This window comes from Augochlora pura, chromosome 7 (genome assembly GCF_028453695.1).
Source record: "Augochlora pura isolate Apur16 chromosome 7, APUR_v2.2.1, whole genome shotgun sequence".
Lineage (NCBI taxonomy): Eukaryota > Metazoa > Arthropoda > Insecta > Hymenoptera > Halictidae > Augochlora > Augochlora pura.
Window position 1 is genome coordinate 19,064,589 of NC_135778.1, and position 20,082 is coordinate 19,084,670.

Here is a 20,082-nt window from a genome sequence, read left to right on the forward strand (position 1 = left end):
TCCATTCTTACGAAGAAATTGAAAAGTGGATCGATTCATGGATTGCCTCAAAAGACGAATTATTTTTTCGATGCGGAATTCTTTGACTGCCAGAAAGATGGGAGAAAGTGGTCTCTAGTAATGGGCAATACTTTGTGTGAACTGATTTTGAACGTTATATTTTAAATAAAGCTTTTATTTTGGGAAGAAAACAGCGAGAACTTATTCAAGGTCGTAATACATTATATATATATTTGAAATTACATTAATTGTAATATGGACACAAGTAACACGTTTTTTTTTTCATAATTATTTCCATGCTTGTGATCATATTTGAAATAATATTATTGTAGTAATAATGTGCAGGATTGTAATGCAAAACCGCTGAAAGTTAGATTAATTTATAATTACCAATTTATTCACCAGTATCCTATAAATCGGTTTCCCCCATAGCCTGTGAATCAGTTGTCATGGTGACCAATAATTTGATATCTATTATTGAAATATATGTGTTAGATTGTACTGCTGTAAGTTTTTAAATATTAAATATCTATCGTGATTAGTAGAATAAATAAAGTCAGAATAGACACGAAAATTTAACGCTAAGCTAAATTTTTGTGCCGTAATGACCGGTCGGTGAAGTGTTAAAAATTATAGACATTTTATGTCTGTGCAAATTGCTACATTGCTATAACACGTCATTTCTAACCATACAGTTTGTATCTCTAGCATTTTTGAGTATTGCTAACGATGACGGAGGTATTGCTTTATAACGGTTTTAATAAATCATTTTAATAAATATGTAATACGTGAAATACATGCAATATGTAAAACAGAAATTATATTTTTAGAATTCTGTAATGACAAAACCCATCAGTCCTAGTGCCATTAATTTACCTATACTGTAAGAAAGGTATGTATTTGCATAAAGATCTGCTGTCTAATTACAAGTCTCAAAAATCAGTTTAAAGACTTGAAGCCTGATGATCGACGTTTTGTCCTTGGTTTCGTCTGCGCGTAACCGGGCGCATTTAAACCCTTAAGAGCTGAATTATGCAGATCTGGTCTACTTTTACGATTCGTTTCCCTCGTTGGACGATTCGCGTCCGCCATCGACCGGAATTCTAAATGCATACAATCTGTAAAAAAACGCCTCTGTTCCTGCTAATTCTTCGTTACCCATCCCGAACAGTCGGAGAGATAATAAATTCTCGGTTGTATTTAATTCGCAGTGATAGGGAGTTTTTTGGAAACTAGAGAAAATGTATTGAACATGTTGTTCAAATTATTTAACGCAAATATTACCAACTGGATCACAATATTCATACATTAACTGAATCGTTTACGCTTAACCCCTTGCTTTCATGCTGTGACGATTAGCATTTATTCGTACTTAATAATTTTCCTAATAGGATTAGACAATTTTTGTTTCCTGTATTGTCTTTATTTATCTTGGTTTCTATATGTCGATGACAGAAGAATTTATTTTTACTTCGATGTAGAAGAAATTAATAATATTCAAATTTAGTAGAGCTTAAATAAATTCTTCACCAAAAAACATGTAACACTTTAAAGTCGAGATGTCCAAATGAAACAGAAAGTCATTGATGAAGAAGAAAGGGGTATGAAAAAATTAATGTAAAGACACAAAATGATTATGAAGGTAGATGGAGATGATATAAAAAAGGAGGAAGTCGATTAAAATGCAAGGTTATGTAAATATGAAAATAAGAAGGTTGAAACCAGTGAAAAAAGATGATGGATGCATAAAGTTAAGAGCAGAATAAAGGAAGATATGGAAAGAAATGCTAAATAAGAGAACACGGGAAACATTTTAACATTAAAAAAGGTATGATCAGGATGAAAAATGTCTGAAAAAGATCGCAGGAGATAATAGAAGTAGAGAAAATTAAGTTTGCAAAATTACCATTATAGATAAGAAGATGAGACAGTGAGAAATATATTGTAAAATATTACAAAAGAATAATAAGGGATAAAATGGCGAATCTATTTACAAAATAATTACACATTTAGACAAATATCAATGTGATGATGCGCTTATAAAGATCTTTCAGATTTCCAAAATGCAATATGCTTTGAGTATCGGATAATGAACAATTTCTACAATTACGTAATTAACGATGTTTAAACATATTGTTGGACGTTCTTGTAGGCCTATTTGTCTCCCTGTTTTAAAATATTTTTTTAGATATTTATATGATAGAGAATTTATTTTATTTAATTGTCGAGAATTAGATGATTGAGTGATCGGTATCTACAATAAAAAGTTTAACAATGTATAAAAGATAAAAAGCAGTATACTTGTTGAAGCCAAAAAAAGGAAAAAACAACCACAAAGATCCATGTAGAATATAATTTAAAAAAAGATTAAATTAAAGTAAGAAGCTGGAAGTAAATCTAGCGAGATCATATTAATTTAAAGTTTCTATGATCATTATTATAAAATTCACTCGCATGAATAAACTGATTTAATAATTTCCTACAAAACATATTCATAATTGTCATCATTTTCATAATTGTAAAATAGAAATTTTCAAACCATTGAGTTTAGATGATATAGAGACGTTAACATTGAAGATAATTTCTTATACAATAAAATACAATAAATGCAGGATACAATATGATACCGCGGTGGGATAAGGGAAGAGAAAACCAAATACGGATGAAATATGGGTGGATACTAATAGATATAAAATGGTGGAAATAGAATAAGTACGAAGGGTCATAAAATATGGAGACAGGCCATCGTGGCAAGTTAATCTATAATTATTTACGACGACGTTAAAGCTGCGATATGACCAGTTAATCCTACAATCTTGCTACTGACAAAACATAGGCACACGTTCAAGATGTATATTGTTATTTTACAACATGGAAAGATTATTTATGGTACCTGTAGTATAGGGTTTTCCAGTAAGAACGGGTCGATTTTGAAATGGAATAAAATGGGCTGTGAGTGAGGTATTAACGAATTTGTTTTTTATTTGAAAGGCCCGTGTATGCCATTATATGTATATGGAATATGACATCATTCAAATGTCCCCAACGGCTTTGCACGGTGGCACGTATCCGAGAGGTCCAATTATCAATCACTTTGCCGCATAGCTTCGGCTGAATTTCAGCGATGGCCTGGGCTATGTTGACTTTGAGAGCGTCGGTCGATTGTGGCTTGCTGGTATAGACCTGCGACTTCAAAAACCCCACAAGAAGAAGTCTAGAGGGAAGAAAGCACACGATCTTGGTGGTCAAATCCAGTCAGCGAACAAACGGCGTTGTCTGTGGTCATTAACTTTGAGCTCCTGGGTCAGTTGGATCTTGTGCAGGTGTAGGCCCAAGTCCAGACGCAAAATTCGCCAAGTTGAAGACTGCGAAAGACCAAGTTGTTGTGCACGCCGAGGAATTGACTGCCTCGGGTTCTCCTGCACGCTTTCACGGACAGCGGCGATGTTCTCGGCCGATCTGGCTTTCCGTTGACGTACGAGCGTTGGCTGATCGTTTACCGAATCGGTCGTCTAGAATTTGGCCAGCAAACGTTGGAGGGTCGACTTTGAAGGGCCACCGCGTCTACCATAAAATGGGCGTAACGCGCGCAACGTTTTCACTAACGAACACTCATTTTGATAATACAATTTGATCATTTGGGCGTGCTTCTTAATCGTGTAACTTGCCATGGTGATTTGGCATAACCGACTGAATTGTAAACAACAGATTTAAGCGACGCATTCAAAACAACGTGGCCGCTACAGACTGTCAACATCGACCCGTCCCTATTGGAAAATCCTATATTTACAAGTCATGTCTCTATAGTAATTTATAATAACTGCATTAACAAATAATACATTATTCTTGAAAAAACCAATTATAAACAATAAATGAATTGCATAATGATCACTAGATAATATTGTACAGCATACTTGACCATAAATTATAAAGTTCACGTCGCTTTTAATAACCATTCGTATTTTGCACTACAGTGGCGGATTCATCGCAAAACCGCAAAAACTGATTGAAGTGTATTAAGGATTTCGTAAGGAATTAATTAGAACTGATTTTGTTTTAAAGAGAAGAGACTAGATCATTCCATGGTACAAACTAACGCGATGGTTTCATATTGAAACCAGTAGATTGCAAACTAATTAAATTAGAAAACAAATTAGTAGTACGGCAGATATGCTATACGATCTCCGAGTCTCTGAAATATTTTCAATCACGTTAATTGAAACACTGCTGAATTTATGAACGAAGCTAAAAAATTTAATCAATATTGGAAACTTTAAATCTGAGTACTTTCCGATGCAAGGTTAGAAACAAAGTTAGAACAATTCTGAAAATTCTCATTCCTCTCTTAACAGGAAACGTATGACCATTAAATCGTTGAGTTATAAAATTAATTTACCAATCCAAGAAATATGAAATGCAGTGTGGAAAAATAAAATGAAATTGAACGAAGCATAGTCGATAATGTAATAAAAAGAATATGTTAAGCATTCACTTATTTAACACTGGATCTAACAATCATTAAAACAAAAATAATTTTGATCAAAACCAGTCAAAATGACTGACCTTTAAAAAATACGTAATAGTAAAATATTTATAAATTTATTAATTTATTATTATCGTACAAAAGGAATTCCATGTTATGGAATTATAACTACTATATATATATATAATAAAAGATGCTCTATAATTTTTTCTAAATAACAATGTCAAGAGAATTTATTAAATTATACTAATCTAAGTAATTTGTTGTATTTTGTATGAGATTATTGTAATTGTTGAAGAATACTTTTAAACATTCTTATCTGTGAATCATCGATTTTAGGAAAACTATTAAAAATTACCGGTAGATAAAGTGTTAAATAATTTAAATTTTTTCTACTATTTTGAATAATCGTATCTACTTATTTTAGTTATAAATGCATAAAGTTCACAGTCTACTAGTGATCGAGGGTAGTTCGTTTTTTATCTGAAATATGTAGTATGCTCATTCATGCACACACGATGGAACTATATGCACGAATTAATCCGTAACTTGTACCTTCATTTCCCATCTATACCTACGTGACTCTTCTTGACACGTCAATTTTACCCTTTGCTGTCCGCACTAGAAATTAGTTTAATTACACACTAATCGATCACTCCGAGTATTCCTAGTTCTGAAATGTGCAGGATCAAGCCATTAGGAAATTAAAGCTTTTTGAATCTATTAAAATCTCCAGTCGTAAGCAACGTGTTATCTTTTACAATCTAAATATTTTACAAAATGTAGCAAAAGAAACTAATTTGATAAATTTGTAATTTCTGTTTTTAACAGATTGTTTTATATTCTCTTGTTTCTTTTTCTAGATCCTCTTTCATCCTGCAATTTGATATCAAAAGATTCGCCGCGGTTAGAGGGTTGCAATTGTAATGAGTCATATTTTTGTCAAGACGGTTTGTCGATCGATTATTAATAGTGTAATAAACAAAAAAGAGTGAAATTAGCAATAAATTTTGAAACAGTGCAACAAGATTTTTAGATTCGTCCCAAGTCTTCATTGTTTTATATTTCACTTACCAAATTTTGTCATAATGCATAAAAACGGGAATTCATAAATATTTATGTATTAAATACGCAATATTACTTTTCATTAAATAATTCACGATTTCTTAATGATTATTTATTCCTGCTAAAACTTAAATAAGATTTGCGATTGAAAAACAAATATTATTTTTAGTCCTCTTAAATTAATTTCAGGAGATTCCTCTTCCTCATTGTTATCACTTCAATAAATTTAAAATAAAATGAAACCGTATTATATTTTATCTAGCTATTTTATGATTTTCATCTAATTTCATTAACAATTATTAGTGAACAGTAGTTTAGTAAGTTTTGTAGGCATTACGTCAACCTTGCTAACAATCTATTTAAAATTCATTAAAATATTTCTTCCTATAATTCTCTTAACTAAATTGTTTAAAGCGAAATGTAAAACGTTTAATTTCTTTTTCTTTTTCCGAATGATAACATTCGTTTTATTCGGCGGTACGGTTCAGGAAACATTTAGTTTTCAACATTACGGTACAGGATACCGTTTGCTTTGTGCATACACGACATCTATATTCTAAAAGTGTTCTACACACAGCGGTAATGCATTTGTTTCTTTACACACGGTGAAAAAGCATTCGGATAGAAATATCAATGCTGCAGCTGCACATCCGTGGAATTTTATATGAAGCGTACTGCCGCGCCGCCGGCTTTATTGACGTGTAAAACGTAACGCGAAATGCTCCGCCTGTGCCGTTCTCCTAGGATATCGCATTACATCATGTGTAAAAAATACATATTTGTAGATCCAAGAAACTTGTACTTTTATGACGATTTCGAAACGTTCTCAACACCGCGTTGACAAAATATAAGTGGAACAACTGTATGTAAAAGAAACGCAAGTAGTTATAGAAATCGATAAAAACCAATAGCATTTGTTTTATTTTTATAAAGAAACGGCTCTTAACTGACAAAGCTAAAGTTTCTATAATTTGATTTTATAAAATAAGGTGACGTGTGAACATAAGAATTGACATGAATCGTATACCTGCTTTAAAAGTGCACAAACTGATATTTATTTTTTGTCTAAGAGGAATTTCCTAGTTTATATTTATATTTTTCAAAATAAAAAGAAATGCTGTCAATTTTTTGTTCACAAATTTTGTATATAAATGCACTGTAATCCATAGTGCAGTAATAAGTAGTGCACAGTCACAAATAGATAGGAACAATAGTCAGAACTTTAACAAAATTTTGATTCTACTTGCTCATGTTACTGAAACAGGAAATAAATATTGATGTAACACTCTAGCCTTGGAATTCATGCAGGCAATTTTAATTTTGTATAAACATCTTTCGCCTGCTAATTACGTGTTCATTCGTGTTCAATCCTAAAGTAGATGTTATTACATAGTACCAAATTCACCCTATACCTTTCGCAATTACATGAATTTTGTCTTGTGCATTTAGAAGATACTTACATTGAGGGATTAGCTAATTTCTGCTAGTTAATAAATTAAATACATCAAAACGGAGAGGCTAATAGAATTTCATGGCATACATTAAAATAGTTATGAATACTGCACATTCCTAGTATACTAAAATGAACATTATCGATCTCCATATATTCGAAATATCATTCTGATGGTACCATACACGCGAGATAGAGATGCACGGAGAAATAGAAGCAAATAAGACACAATAGAGCCAATAAAGCGATCGCAAAAGCGTGTACTCTGTTCTGTATCATCGAGTACCAAGTCCTAAGCAGCGCAGTTATTGGGCGGAAATATTGCTCGTAGTAGATAACTCTATATGCAGTACGCAGCAGTGTATCGATGCGACTCCGATAATAACTTTTTGTGACCGACTAATGTACAGGAAGGAACATTTGTGCCCATAATTATGAAAGTGGTCTAAGTTATATATTTCTTGTTTCGAGATATTTAATGAATTGCATTTGCATCAATCAAAATATATTTTTACATTATGCGATCTTTTTATTTAAAATTTTATTAGTATTGATTAATGGAAATTTATTATGAATGTAAAATTTTTTTGTGAATTTCATTCGAAAATGTTGTTTTTAAAGTTTGAATTGACTCGGAACATTTTCAAAATTAACCGAATGTCCTATAAATGACTTAAAGCGTATTTTTGATTTGATATTACTTTTTCTGTATTTAACCCTTTGCACTCGAAACCACTTTAACTGTAAATCTAAAATAATTTTTCTGGCATACAATATTTACATTCCACGTGACAAAATACATTTAATGCATATCAAATCGATTCTTGTGACTCATACCAATGGTTCTACTTTTAACAGTTTTTTAAACTTACGCTTTGTCAGTATTACGAAAGGTGACAGAATAAAAAATTATTACGAAAGGTGACAGAATAATCTTAGTGGTGTCTCAGAGTCACCATTCGAGTGCAAAGGGTTAATTTGTTCATTAGATATTTATTGTTATAAAAGGGAGTGTTATTTAGCATCACTAAAGTTATTTAACTTCACAATAGTACAACAAGAAAGTATTACATATTTCAATATAAAACAAAGAGATAATGTTCATACTCAACGGTGTATTATGAGAAATCTTTTATCATGAGTCAGGATCAGTCGAGGATAAAGCAGTGTAATGAAGACATTGCATGGAGTCCTGTAAGTAGTTAGAAATTAAACTGACCAACGAGACTAGGTAGAGTTGAAAGGCTCTTCAACATCACTTGTTTGGATTGCTAGTGTATTTCTAGTATCTATCTCGATTGTAACAGCAGCAAATGGTTTCACCCACGAGTGGAGAGCGAAACAGCTCCACTTAATCGACACTAAATGCTGGAAATCCCGTTCACCCAGGTTTACAATTTACATACGCGGCGAATATTCTCCACGTTTTGCTCACAAAGAGCAACAATAGTTGGTTATCCATGTTGCGAAACATGCGGCGTCTTTGTAAATAGTTATTGTGATTGCGAGTGGTGAAACCGGGTATGAAGTGTCTGATAGCGTGACGAGTCGAATCGTGGAATGAAAGACATTCTAATTTCCTACGAAAAGTACAAATATGGATCTTTTAAAATTTGACACTGTTATAATATACTTATTTTATTTGTTAACACTGTTAAAAAAATTCTATCTTTTTTTTCATTTCAATAATTGACAGATGATTCGGATTTTTTTACTTTGACAACAAAAGCCATACAAATCAGTCTAACATGGAACGATTCTGTAGCATCGACCGAATGCAACCGTATATTTTTTATGTTATCATAAAAAAGAGAAAAAGAGCAACGAAAGCAACATAACGTTGCCTTTAACACGGCAATTTTATCAGAAATCGCGCTTTCTTTAAACACTATTTAAACCTATTGAAATATTTATAATGATACAAAAAAATATACAATTTTCGTTAAAAGTCATTTATATAATTTTTATAATTACGATAGAAAAAAACTTTTAATGATACTTTAACTTCTCTTCAAAATTAAGTTCCTTTAAAACAGTTGGTGGCGAAGGCAAAATCGTTTTTGTATTAACAACGTTAATATTGCAAATGTAATTATCACAAAAACGTATTAACGAAGAATCTGGAACGGGACATTTTGTTCGATGTGGTCGTGCTTGCAGCAGTATTTCCTTCTTCGAGGAATCCTCCTTCCTTCGGAATTATTTATCTAAATGGAGCCTCTGAACCCATATGCTGGACGTAGCTGTTGTCTTCGTGCACAATTTAGCAGCAACAGAGATTCCTATACAAGAACAGTTTCGCATTCGGTTACCAGAATAGATATTCAAACAGACTGATCCTCGGCGCCAATCCTAATATTGTATCCATTCATCGCTAGCGCCCTGGGAATTGTAACAGTAGCTTCATAATAATCAGAAGAAGCAGTAATTATAACAACAATAACATGTTTTAAGAAAAGCTTTAAGATGATTACCAAATTGTTTTTCAACCTGAGTTATCAAGGCTATATTCAGTTTTTTATGGGTTAACCTACAATCTGTGTGTACCGAATTGACTAAGACAAATTTGTCACGCATCGTAACATTTATTAAGACATCTAAAACAAAATTGTAGGTTTACTTACAACTCTTTTTCTACTTCTCAATGTTAATAAGAGAAGCATTTAATTCTTATACAATTTCCCGTTTTTACGATTCTTTCGGAGAAATTTTATTTTTGAAGAACATCCGAAGTAAAGTGATTATTACACGCGTTTTCTATTCACTCTGCGTTGGTAACGAGGATCGCCAAATTACCCACTTAACCAAAACAAAAGATACTGAGCTTTTACACGCGCGCCAGTCTGATTCCTAGCGTCCCGCGTGTAGAGTAAACGATCGTCCTGCATTATAAGTGTTTTGCAAAATCCACCATATTATAATAAATATATTGTTCTTAATAGTGCCCAGCGTGTAGTTCATTTAGTTATTCCTGTAAAACCAGAACAGGTTATGAGCCCAGAGCATTGTAATTAAACGAGGCATAACTGAAAAAAAAGTGAGGTTAAGAAGCTACATGCTATAAAGAAACCACACACTCTGAAAACAAGTTCATGTTCGTGAAAGATTTTTGAAAGAAAATGCTGTCGGACGTTAAAAATATGTATCTTTACCAGTTTTACATAATTTTACATTAGGAATAATTGATCTTTTTTCGCCACAATTTAAGATATATTTAATATACAGATATAAATTTCCACTATTATTATTTCATTACTTTGCAAAATTAAATTTGATAAGAGATAACAAAATCAATATGAAGACGTAGGAAGTAATTAAATGGGATACTTTATTAATTAAATAATTCGAACTTTACAAGGAAGATGTGCATGAACCGTTTAACAGTGCTATTATGAAACACATTGTAGACTATTTCCGTAATTAACATTAACATTAACAAGTTGATTTACTACGCAAAGACGCAGGATCATTGCGTGGGACCTAATAAAATAATGGAAAAAGAAAAAGGAATATCCGGAGAATATAACCATCCAATAAAGACGTTAAAAGTTTCTTTTCTTAGCTCTCGTCGCTCTTCCGTGAGATGCCTTGCGAGGTTCGCTTATTGTATGGAAGTTTGCACACTCTCAGTACGTGATGTTGCTATAAGTCTGTGAAACGAACCACGAAAATAGCATCCTCGCCAAAGGATCCTTTTATGTTGCAGAAGAAGTTACCATGCCGGTAGAGGCGTAGAATTTGCCGGGAGATATGTCACTATGCTCTGAAGCTTCTAAAATGAACTACACTAAGTAAATTCTCCCGTGAAGCAAATTAACCACGGAAAATAACTACAGTCTAATGTGTACATTCTAATGATTATTATGCTTTAATAAATATACTGTAGTAAAGATCAATTTATGACCAATTAAATTATTTCTTAACCTATAGTATAGTTATATATAGTATTAATTACATATATTCTTTTCTTAGTATATTGTACGTACACACTTTAATCGTTTACCTTAATATTTAATAAAACAATTGAGTAAAGCACGAAACATTCGTGAAAGCCACTATAGTGGCGCGACGTGCCTAAGATGTTAATTTATGTTTAAAGATTGTCTTCACATTATGGTAATGGTTACATGTAAATGTTTGGTAGCCTAAAGAAAATTTTATGGCATTTTATAAAATCACTTAATATTCACAGAATCATCTCCATAAAAAGTTATATAAGGAAATGGTATTCATGGGCATCATTGAAACAAAATTAATAAAACCATGATTTAAGCTAAGAATAATACGGATTTTCATACAAGATTAACCTTTTGCACTCGGTTGTCCCCTCTCAGGCGACATCGTAATTCTAGTATATGATTAAACATTAAAGTTTATTAGCGATTTGCAACTATTTCTCGATGTTCATAAATTCATATAAATCGAATATTATTATAACAATATTATATACATATACATATATGTATACATATATATCGTATACTATATAATAATATAATTGTTTATAGGCGCTGGTAGGTAATATCCATGATGGCGCCGAGTGCTAAGGGTTAAAATTGTTTAAGTTATTTCTAAGAAACATTAGTTCGACAAAAATGCCTTTCTCCATTTATTAATTACAATAACTTGGAAATTGTGTAACATTATCCTCCAATTCTTCCGATGACTGTATACGCACAATGGAATTCACGTAAATGAGTGCAAATAAATGAAAACGTTTACCTATGTTTTTAGCATTGGTTTAATACTGTTGACAGATATTTAAGTTCAACGTTTGCGCTTCTTTTGCTGTCCACTACACAGGCACTTGATCGCTATACGGAATATAGCATTAAGGCACGTAGCCGTAGCATGTTAACAGACAGGCGATGAAGCCCCATAACAAAGAGACCACATGTAATGTCACGCTACATGTCCGTGTAAGCGCTCGAGCTTATGTTGAATAATACTGGTTTAAGTGCTTCACGGTTTAAACGTACAATAAGAGATCTGTGCAGAGATAGTGATCAAATGAAAATTTCCATGCTAGACATTTTTATAAATATTTTTTTATTTTGATTTATTAATATTACACAAAAAATTGCATTTCACGTGCATTTTTCACAATAACACTAACAAAAACATGCGTGTGACAAGACTACGCTTTTGAATTTACAATGAAGTCTATAGATTTCAATAATCACTTGCAATTATCGCGATGCTGAAATTATTATATTATTTATTCCCTTGTTGGAACTTATTTCGTAGAAGAATAAAATTTATCTATGTACATATGGACGCATTCTATTTACATCATCTCGAATGTGATTATCGAAGCTATCAACAACATCGATGTAGCGAATATATTGGACGCCGTTCAGTGTGAAGTTCAAACTATGACAGATCTGAAATATGTATATTGCAGTTGCCTCTGGTCGATAAATGTTTTCTACCCAATTTATGTATTCTATTGAAACAATGGCATATATCTTTTACGGATCACAGGTGCAGCTTCCTATTTGGTATATTCTCTCTCTCTCTCTCTCTCTCTCTCTCTCTCTCTCTCTCGCTCTCTATCATGAATGTCATATTTTGTTTGTTATATCAAGAAGTTGATTTGTGAATGATACACACAGTATGTACAACATAATTGTTTTTTATAATATTAAATACATTTAAATACATTATTTTTATTACTATTAAATACATTTATATGTACTTCAAATTGTAAACAATATCAAGTACATTAATTGCTATAAAGTAAAATAAGTGTATTTAAACATAATCTTAAATAGTAATTCATGGCTTATTTATACGTTTGTATTACATGTTTTTAAGAATATTTGAAAAATCGTACGTAACGCTTTATGATGTATGACTATACCGATTATTATTTTTTGCTACACGATATTTTTGTATTATTTGTGATACTACGAAATAAATATTTACCAATATTATTGATCATACATCGTAAAAGTTGTATTGACTAACATCATTTATCTTACCATAAAGAAAATATTTCCCGATGTTACTTATCGTACTATTGAACAAATATTTACGAATATTATTTATCATACTATGGAACAAATATTTACCAATATTATTTATCGTATTATAAAATATGAATTATCGCTTCCTAGTTATTTATTGCTTTAACAAATGATAAAATTTTCTAATTTCTACTTATTAATCATTCAAATCGTACTAATATCGTGTTTGGTGTTATTTTATTTGTTTATTATTTTGCCAAATTGACGGAAACCAAAAATAAGGAACAGCTGGGGTACAGTTTTATACGCTCACTTAAAAATTCGATATTTCATATGTACCGACCTAATAATATTGTTATTTTTATGACAAACGAACTATATAACTATACTAGAATTAAAGGTTACGAATGACTGCGTGAATTGCAGGTCCGTGGCGTAGAAGTGTGTATAGTGGTGTTGGTGTTGATCTTTTGGGCAGCCGCGATAGCGCTGTTCTTCAATCGTTGGGGCAAGATTCGCATGTTGCTGCCGTATCAACCCGCCTACAAGGAGCAGTTAAAGGTTCCCGGGACTGGGGTATGCGCAGCGTCGAACTCCGCATACACGCAACGCCCGACTCAACACACCTGCTCTCAGGTAATACATACTTACACTGCACTCCTCGCAACATTGACCTATCACATGCAAATCTATAACAAACTTGATCAGTATGGATGTAAATTGACGTTCGTTGCAGCGCAATTCACTTCCGCCAGCCAAACTTACTCGATACAGCTCGGTATTTATTTGCGAACGTGAACGTTTATAAATATACGAGTTGTCCTGAAAATGTACGATGAAACGAAAAGTAATTTCTCCAAGGATATTAATAATCTTTGATTAGGAAAGAGTATTCGTAGCTTTGTTTACGAGTTATTAACGAAAAACACTAATTAATTAGTGGCTGAGTACAGCTGGCATAGCGAGATGGAAAACTTGAACAGCTATTGGCCGTGACAACGAGGCGTCAGTTGTACTGATTGGTCCATGTTTTTCATTAATAATTCGTTTACAATGCCATGGATGACATTTTCGTTGAGAAAAGTGTCACTACCTAAGAAATTACCAATTTCATTTGATTCAAACATTTTTAGGACATCATGTATATTTACAAATAAATACAAGCGTATCTGTACGAAATTGTAGCGAGTGCAGGGTTTGAATTACTACTTTACTTATACTGTACAATTCATTTGTCCTTAAAATTTATTACTAAATTTCATTCTTAATGAGGAATCGTGTTTGCTTTATGGAAATTCGAATTTTCGTTTCAGTATTTTCACAGTAATAACAATTATTAAATCGATCACTTATTCGAGTACAAAATACATATTAAGGATATAATGAACTGTACATTGCAGCGTTTATTCAATGTAAACTAATCTGTGATGACTTTTCCATAGGACATTCGACACGTAAACTGATGTTTAAAACAGAAATTTGCATAACAATTCTCTTTTATTGCACCAGGTTTATAGGTGGACAACTTTGATCTAACACACTTTTCACGGGAATGGTTTTCATTACATCGAGACCTCCACAGACTAATGCTAATATTTTGTAATAATAGCGGTTATCTTAACACTATGCCGTCCGGCGACACCACGGTGGTGTCGCGCGCAAATATGTAAAAAATAGAGGGAGAAGATTGAAAGCTCGTGAGAACTAACGATGAGATTAGTAACAATTAAAATTTCAAATTAACAAGTCAAAATTAGTTTGACAATTTCAGTGTTGCCGGCGCCAAGTGAGGACATTTTTGCAGGACATTCGGACGGCAAAGTATTAAAAATGTTCATACCATTGTGATGCAGGATGTAGCATAATGCTAGAAGTCGTTCGCATTCATGGTGAAACACGTAAATTCGCTGTTATCATGAAATATTTGCATTGTCTTTCATTTGAATATATTGAAACAGTGACGACACTGCACAAATAAAAAGAAATTCTTACACCTACGATGATATTTTTAACAACAACACTCTTTCCAGTGCTTCGAAAGTTAAATAATTTAGAAAATAATTGTTCGCAAATCCAATTCCACACAGCAAAGTTGAACAAAAAGTTCTAACAACTAATTTGTAATAATTAGTCAAAAAGCAATTCAATTAATGATTAACTCGATTATAACTTGTTTGTTATTACAAATTATTATAGAATAGTTATAATAAGTAACAAGTTATACTCGTTAATTATTAAACAGATTATTTTTTGTCTAATTATGTTATGCAATTATTTTCGCGGACATGATTCGTAAAAAGTTCGGAAGCAACATGACAACGTAACTTGTTTATTTTTAATATCCAGCTAATATTTATCTATTACTTCTCCAGAGAAATAAAAATTTGTATCATTGACTGTAAAATTTCGATTCCAACTTTTTACTATTATTATTGATCTTCATTAAGAATGATTATTATTAAACTGCATATTTTATCCGCTTATAAAATACTTTATAATGCAGTACAGAATTTATAAATATATGTACATTGATCTTACACATAGTAAACATTTGGCGAATATTTACCAGTTTGTGATTTTTCTTTATATTTCATTCAATATTATTTGAATAATTCCTTATACTGCCTCGATTATTTCTAATTGGGAAGAAATTATCTTGAAATATAAAATTATTTATTTCCAACTAAACTCGTTCCAGTAATCGTCTAGTTTTACTGACCGATGATCATATAACGTTTTAACGAGCCAATAGCTAAACATGTCGTTCAAGTAATAAACGGTAAATTCTTTAGTATAAAATTTAATGGTTGCAGATGAGACGTAATAAAGCAACTTATAAAATTTTTAAGTCGTGCAATAAATCTCTCCGTGTCTGAGTGTGTACGTATGTTGTGTCTCTATTAAAATGATATTGCTGAATTCTTATTAAACTTTTCCACATACTTGAATAATAATTACTTTTGCAGGCAGCAGGTCTAGTAGAAAATTTCAATTTAATACTGCCATAATAACTTAAAATTTAATCTTAATACTCCGATGACGATTTCAAATTTGACCTTAATCCTGAGATAACAATTTAAGATTTAATCTTAATACCCAATTGAAGTAAAGATAATTATATAGCTAAAATCCCTGCTGAGGTCACGTAATTCAATGAAAAGTTTGTCCTCAGGAGATAATTAAATTTTACAAACTCTCACTTCTTTGAACATTTTATCAATCAGAAATCTGTTGAAAAAGTTCTCTTCGTCATTGAATCTTGCTAAGTATCATTTCCTTAAATGATAAATTCAAGAAGAAATCTTAATATAGTATTATATGTATGTATATTAGTTTTCATTTTTACGTGTTAAAACTCAATTTTGTTTTTAATTATTACTTGGGCGAATCAATTATACAAATTAGCGAGCATTAAATATGAAAATACGATAACAATAAGTAATTGATAAAATAACAGCGCAAAAGATACTGCGATGATATTAGTAAATAACTCAGTTATTTATTTACAGCTATATAATCGTGATAATGCAAAAAGATTATATTGTTTTACGATCCTCTTATTCAAATTCGCTGACAAGATAGCAGTAAACAAGTTGACAGGTTTAATTGCTTTGCGATATCAATGGCCACTGTTAGTCGAAAGCTGACCAACAACGTAGTGGTAAAAGTTTTATTCTGTTATTCTTTTATTTATCTTGAGCATTGCATTGATTTTTAGAAAATTAATATTATCCAACGGAATGTTAACCACTTTTTCTAGAATTGCAAAGTATGTGAATCAGTAGTATTGTCGAATATCAATTTTCTAGTACTGTCTCAGAACCAGCACTCAAGTGCAATTAGTTAACGTTAAATGTGTCAAAAGACGTAGACGTGTTCCTTGGTTTCTTTAATTATTTTCTTGAATTAAAAATATAACAGCATTTTGAAATTCTTTTCATGTTTTTACTGTTTTGTATTCAATGTACCAATTTTTGTTACAAACGCATAAAATCCCCAGATTAATTATAAAAATATAGTTAAAAATCTAAATAAATATTAGGACCTTGAATAAGTTCTCGCTGTTTTCTTCCCAAAATAAAAGCTTTATTTAAAATATAACGTTCAAAATCAGTTCACTCAAAGTATTGCCCATTACTAGAGACCACTTTCTCCCATCTTTCTGGCAGTCAAAGAATTCCGCGTCGGAAAAAGAATTCGTCTTTTGAGGCAATCCATGAATCGATCTATATTTTAGTTCCTTCGTAAGAATGGAAGCTCTGCTCAGCCAGGCTATGTGCCATCGATCGAAATAGGTGATAATCGGAAGGAGCTATGTCTGGTGAATACAGCGGGTGGAGTAGAACTTCCCATTTAAGCGTTTCCAGGTAGGTCTTCACTGGTTTTGCAACACGTGGCCGAGCCTTGTCGTGTAACAAAATGACTTTGTCGTGTCTCTGCTCGTATAGCGATCGTTTTTCTTTTAGGGCTCGACTCAAACGCATCGATTGAGGTTGGTAGCGATCTCCCGTAATAGTTTCATTCGGTTTGAGCAGCTCATAATAAATTACACCCTTCTGATCCCACCAAATGCAGAGAAGAAGCTTCGAACCATGGATATTTGGTTTTGCAGACGATGTTGATGCATGGTCGGGCTTACCCACGATTTTTAACGCTTTGGATTATCGTAATGAATACACTTTTCATCGCCAGTGACGATACGATGCAAAAGACCTTTTCTTTTTTCTGCCGTTGAAGCAGTAGTTCAGACATCAGAAAACGTCGTTCAACGTCTCTCGGCTTCAATTCATACGGCACCCAATGTCCCTGTAATATTTTTCCAAATTCTGCCAGCGTCTGACATGGGTCTTCATCAAACAATTCCCCTAATTCTTCGTCTTTAAACTTTGTCGGTGCGCCAGAACGTTCCTTATTCTCAAGTTCAAAATTATTATTTTTGAAGCGTCGAAACCAGTCTCTGCACGTCGTATCCGACAGAGCATTATCGCCGTAAGTCTCAACAAGAATTCTGTGTGCTTCAGATGCAGATTTCTTTTAAATAAAGTAGTGCAATAAAATTCCCCGCAAAACCACTTTATTCGGCACAAAAGTAGACATCTTCGGAACCAATAAACAAACACGTGGTTGACACTATAGTGAACAATCATACACTGAAATTTAAGGTAACATACGGTACTTTTTGGCTCCAGTAGAAATTCCAGGCAGGGAGTATTGCTATTATTGTCTTTTGAGAAACAGCGAGAACTTATTCAAGGATCTAATATTATTGTAACAATAGAGTGCTACAATATATACTCCTTATTTTTATAAAGTAATATAAAACAACTGCTATTAATGCTTTTCAAACTTGGCGTCAACAACGTTAATCTATGTAAAGCGTAATGTTCTCCAATCGGCTGGCGCAACGCGTTAAAATTTATCGGCCGATTACAAATTATCAACGCAAATTATCTGGGAAATGTAGCACGCTGTATTCCCCGAATGGTAATTGTTGGAACGTAGCCATTACATTGGCGAAACGAGTTTTTCAAAGTGGCTTCCGGGAATAGAAGTGGCCCGCGTCTTTCTCGATTGCTAACGCCATGGAACTTTTGGTCACGCAGCCGATCGAACATATTCCCACCTAAACTTATTAATTGTCTGAGATTTCCTAGAGGGATTCCGGATACCTGCGGCGTAAAAAGTTTGGTTGAAATCGATCCCGTTGTCGGAAACCATTTCAAGTTTCTGTTTGAGGACTATATCCTCCCGCATTTATCATATCATGCGCAGAACTCACTTTATAATATTCGACGTATTACTTATTTTTATTTATAAAATGACGCTACTCTCCCAGCTTTCATACTCTCCAAGCTATGCAAGCTTTCACTTGGCAATCCACAGCTTTAAATAATTTGTTTTTTCAAAAATATTAAAACTTAAAATAAAAATGACTTAATTCAATGTATATGTGGAGAATTTAGTCCGTATTTTATAATCGTCAGAACGATTTCTTACAAATCATTTGTATCTTTTAGTAGTTTTCGTAATTCCTAAATAATTTCACGAATAAATATATTTCTTGATAGAATGTACAACAAATAGTTAAGGATAAAAACTGTAGTACCTTGTCCCAATTATGCAATAGTTTCTTCATTAAATCCTACAAGGTATTAATTGTGATAAAAAATAATCGCTCTTGTTAATAAAACGTCAAGCTAGACGATTCTAACGAAAACATTTTCACGGTTCATTTTGAAGGTTCCCTAGAATAGCAACCCTATAAGGAGACAAAACAATTAGGTCGAAGGTTTTGTCTGAGAGCAGTAGAAAATCATTAATCAACGGGACTGGTCTTGCTGTGCAGATTACGCTTTCGTAAAGGCTGCTAAGCTGATGTGCTTCTTGTTTTAGCAAATTCATAGCTAACAGGAATCATTATTTATCATAAATGAATTAATATTGTAGAAGCATCATATTTTCTATTTCTATTTGCATTGCAAGCTTCACACATTAATAAAATATTAACGTTTGTAAAGTACTAAAAATTACACAGTATTGAAAGTATGAAAATCCTGTTATATTTACATTATTTTTAAGGAAAAGTATTTTTTATATGAAACACCTTTTTGTAAAAGTGCATTTTATGTATTCAACAGTCTTTGAGTAAAATTTATCACTGTTATTTAATCTTTCAAGAATAGTTATGGATTTAATTTGTTAATCCCACAAAAAAACAAGACCGAAAGTAAAAGAGATAAAATAACTTCGGACCGAAAGTTTAACGAGTGCTAAATCTTACCATGAAACCTCTTGGGGAACTACGGATGCATGGAAAGCATATTTTACGATCACATAGGGAAACCTGTGTAAAGTATGGCTGAAGTATGCACTGCAGAGAACCTAATCAATCGGAAAAATCTACTATTTGAACTGTTGTGGGATGAAAAAATTTTATAGACAAAAAAAATAATATTTATGCCGATTACAATTGCACCATAATTATAATTAATAATAATCTCAGAGAACAAATTACTCTCAGACACTGCTTTTGAAAGACCTACCAATTTATTATTTAATTATTAAAACTACTTCCAAACTAATTCATTTATACATGTATTTCTAAATATTCGAAA

The 20,082-nt window shown here is 32.3% G+C and overlaps 1 protein-coding gene across 6 annotated transcripts in view; it reads left to right on the forward strand.

Moving 5' to 3' along the window:
- The window catches only part of LOC144473481 (uncharacterized), a 265,918-nt gene that overhangs the window by 171,561 nt on the left and 74,275 nt on the right, over positions 1–20,082 (forward strand). For all 6 annotated transcript variants that reach the window (XM_078187376.1, XM_078187373.1, XM_078187378.1 and 3 more), the window contains one exon: positions 13,394–13,603. In XM_078187376.1, coding sequence (XP_078043502.1) covers positions 13,394–13,603 — 210 coding nt within the window. The remainder of the gene's footprint in view (positions 1–13,393; positions 13,604–20,082) is intronic.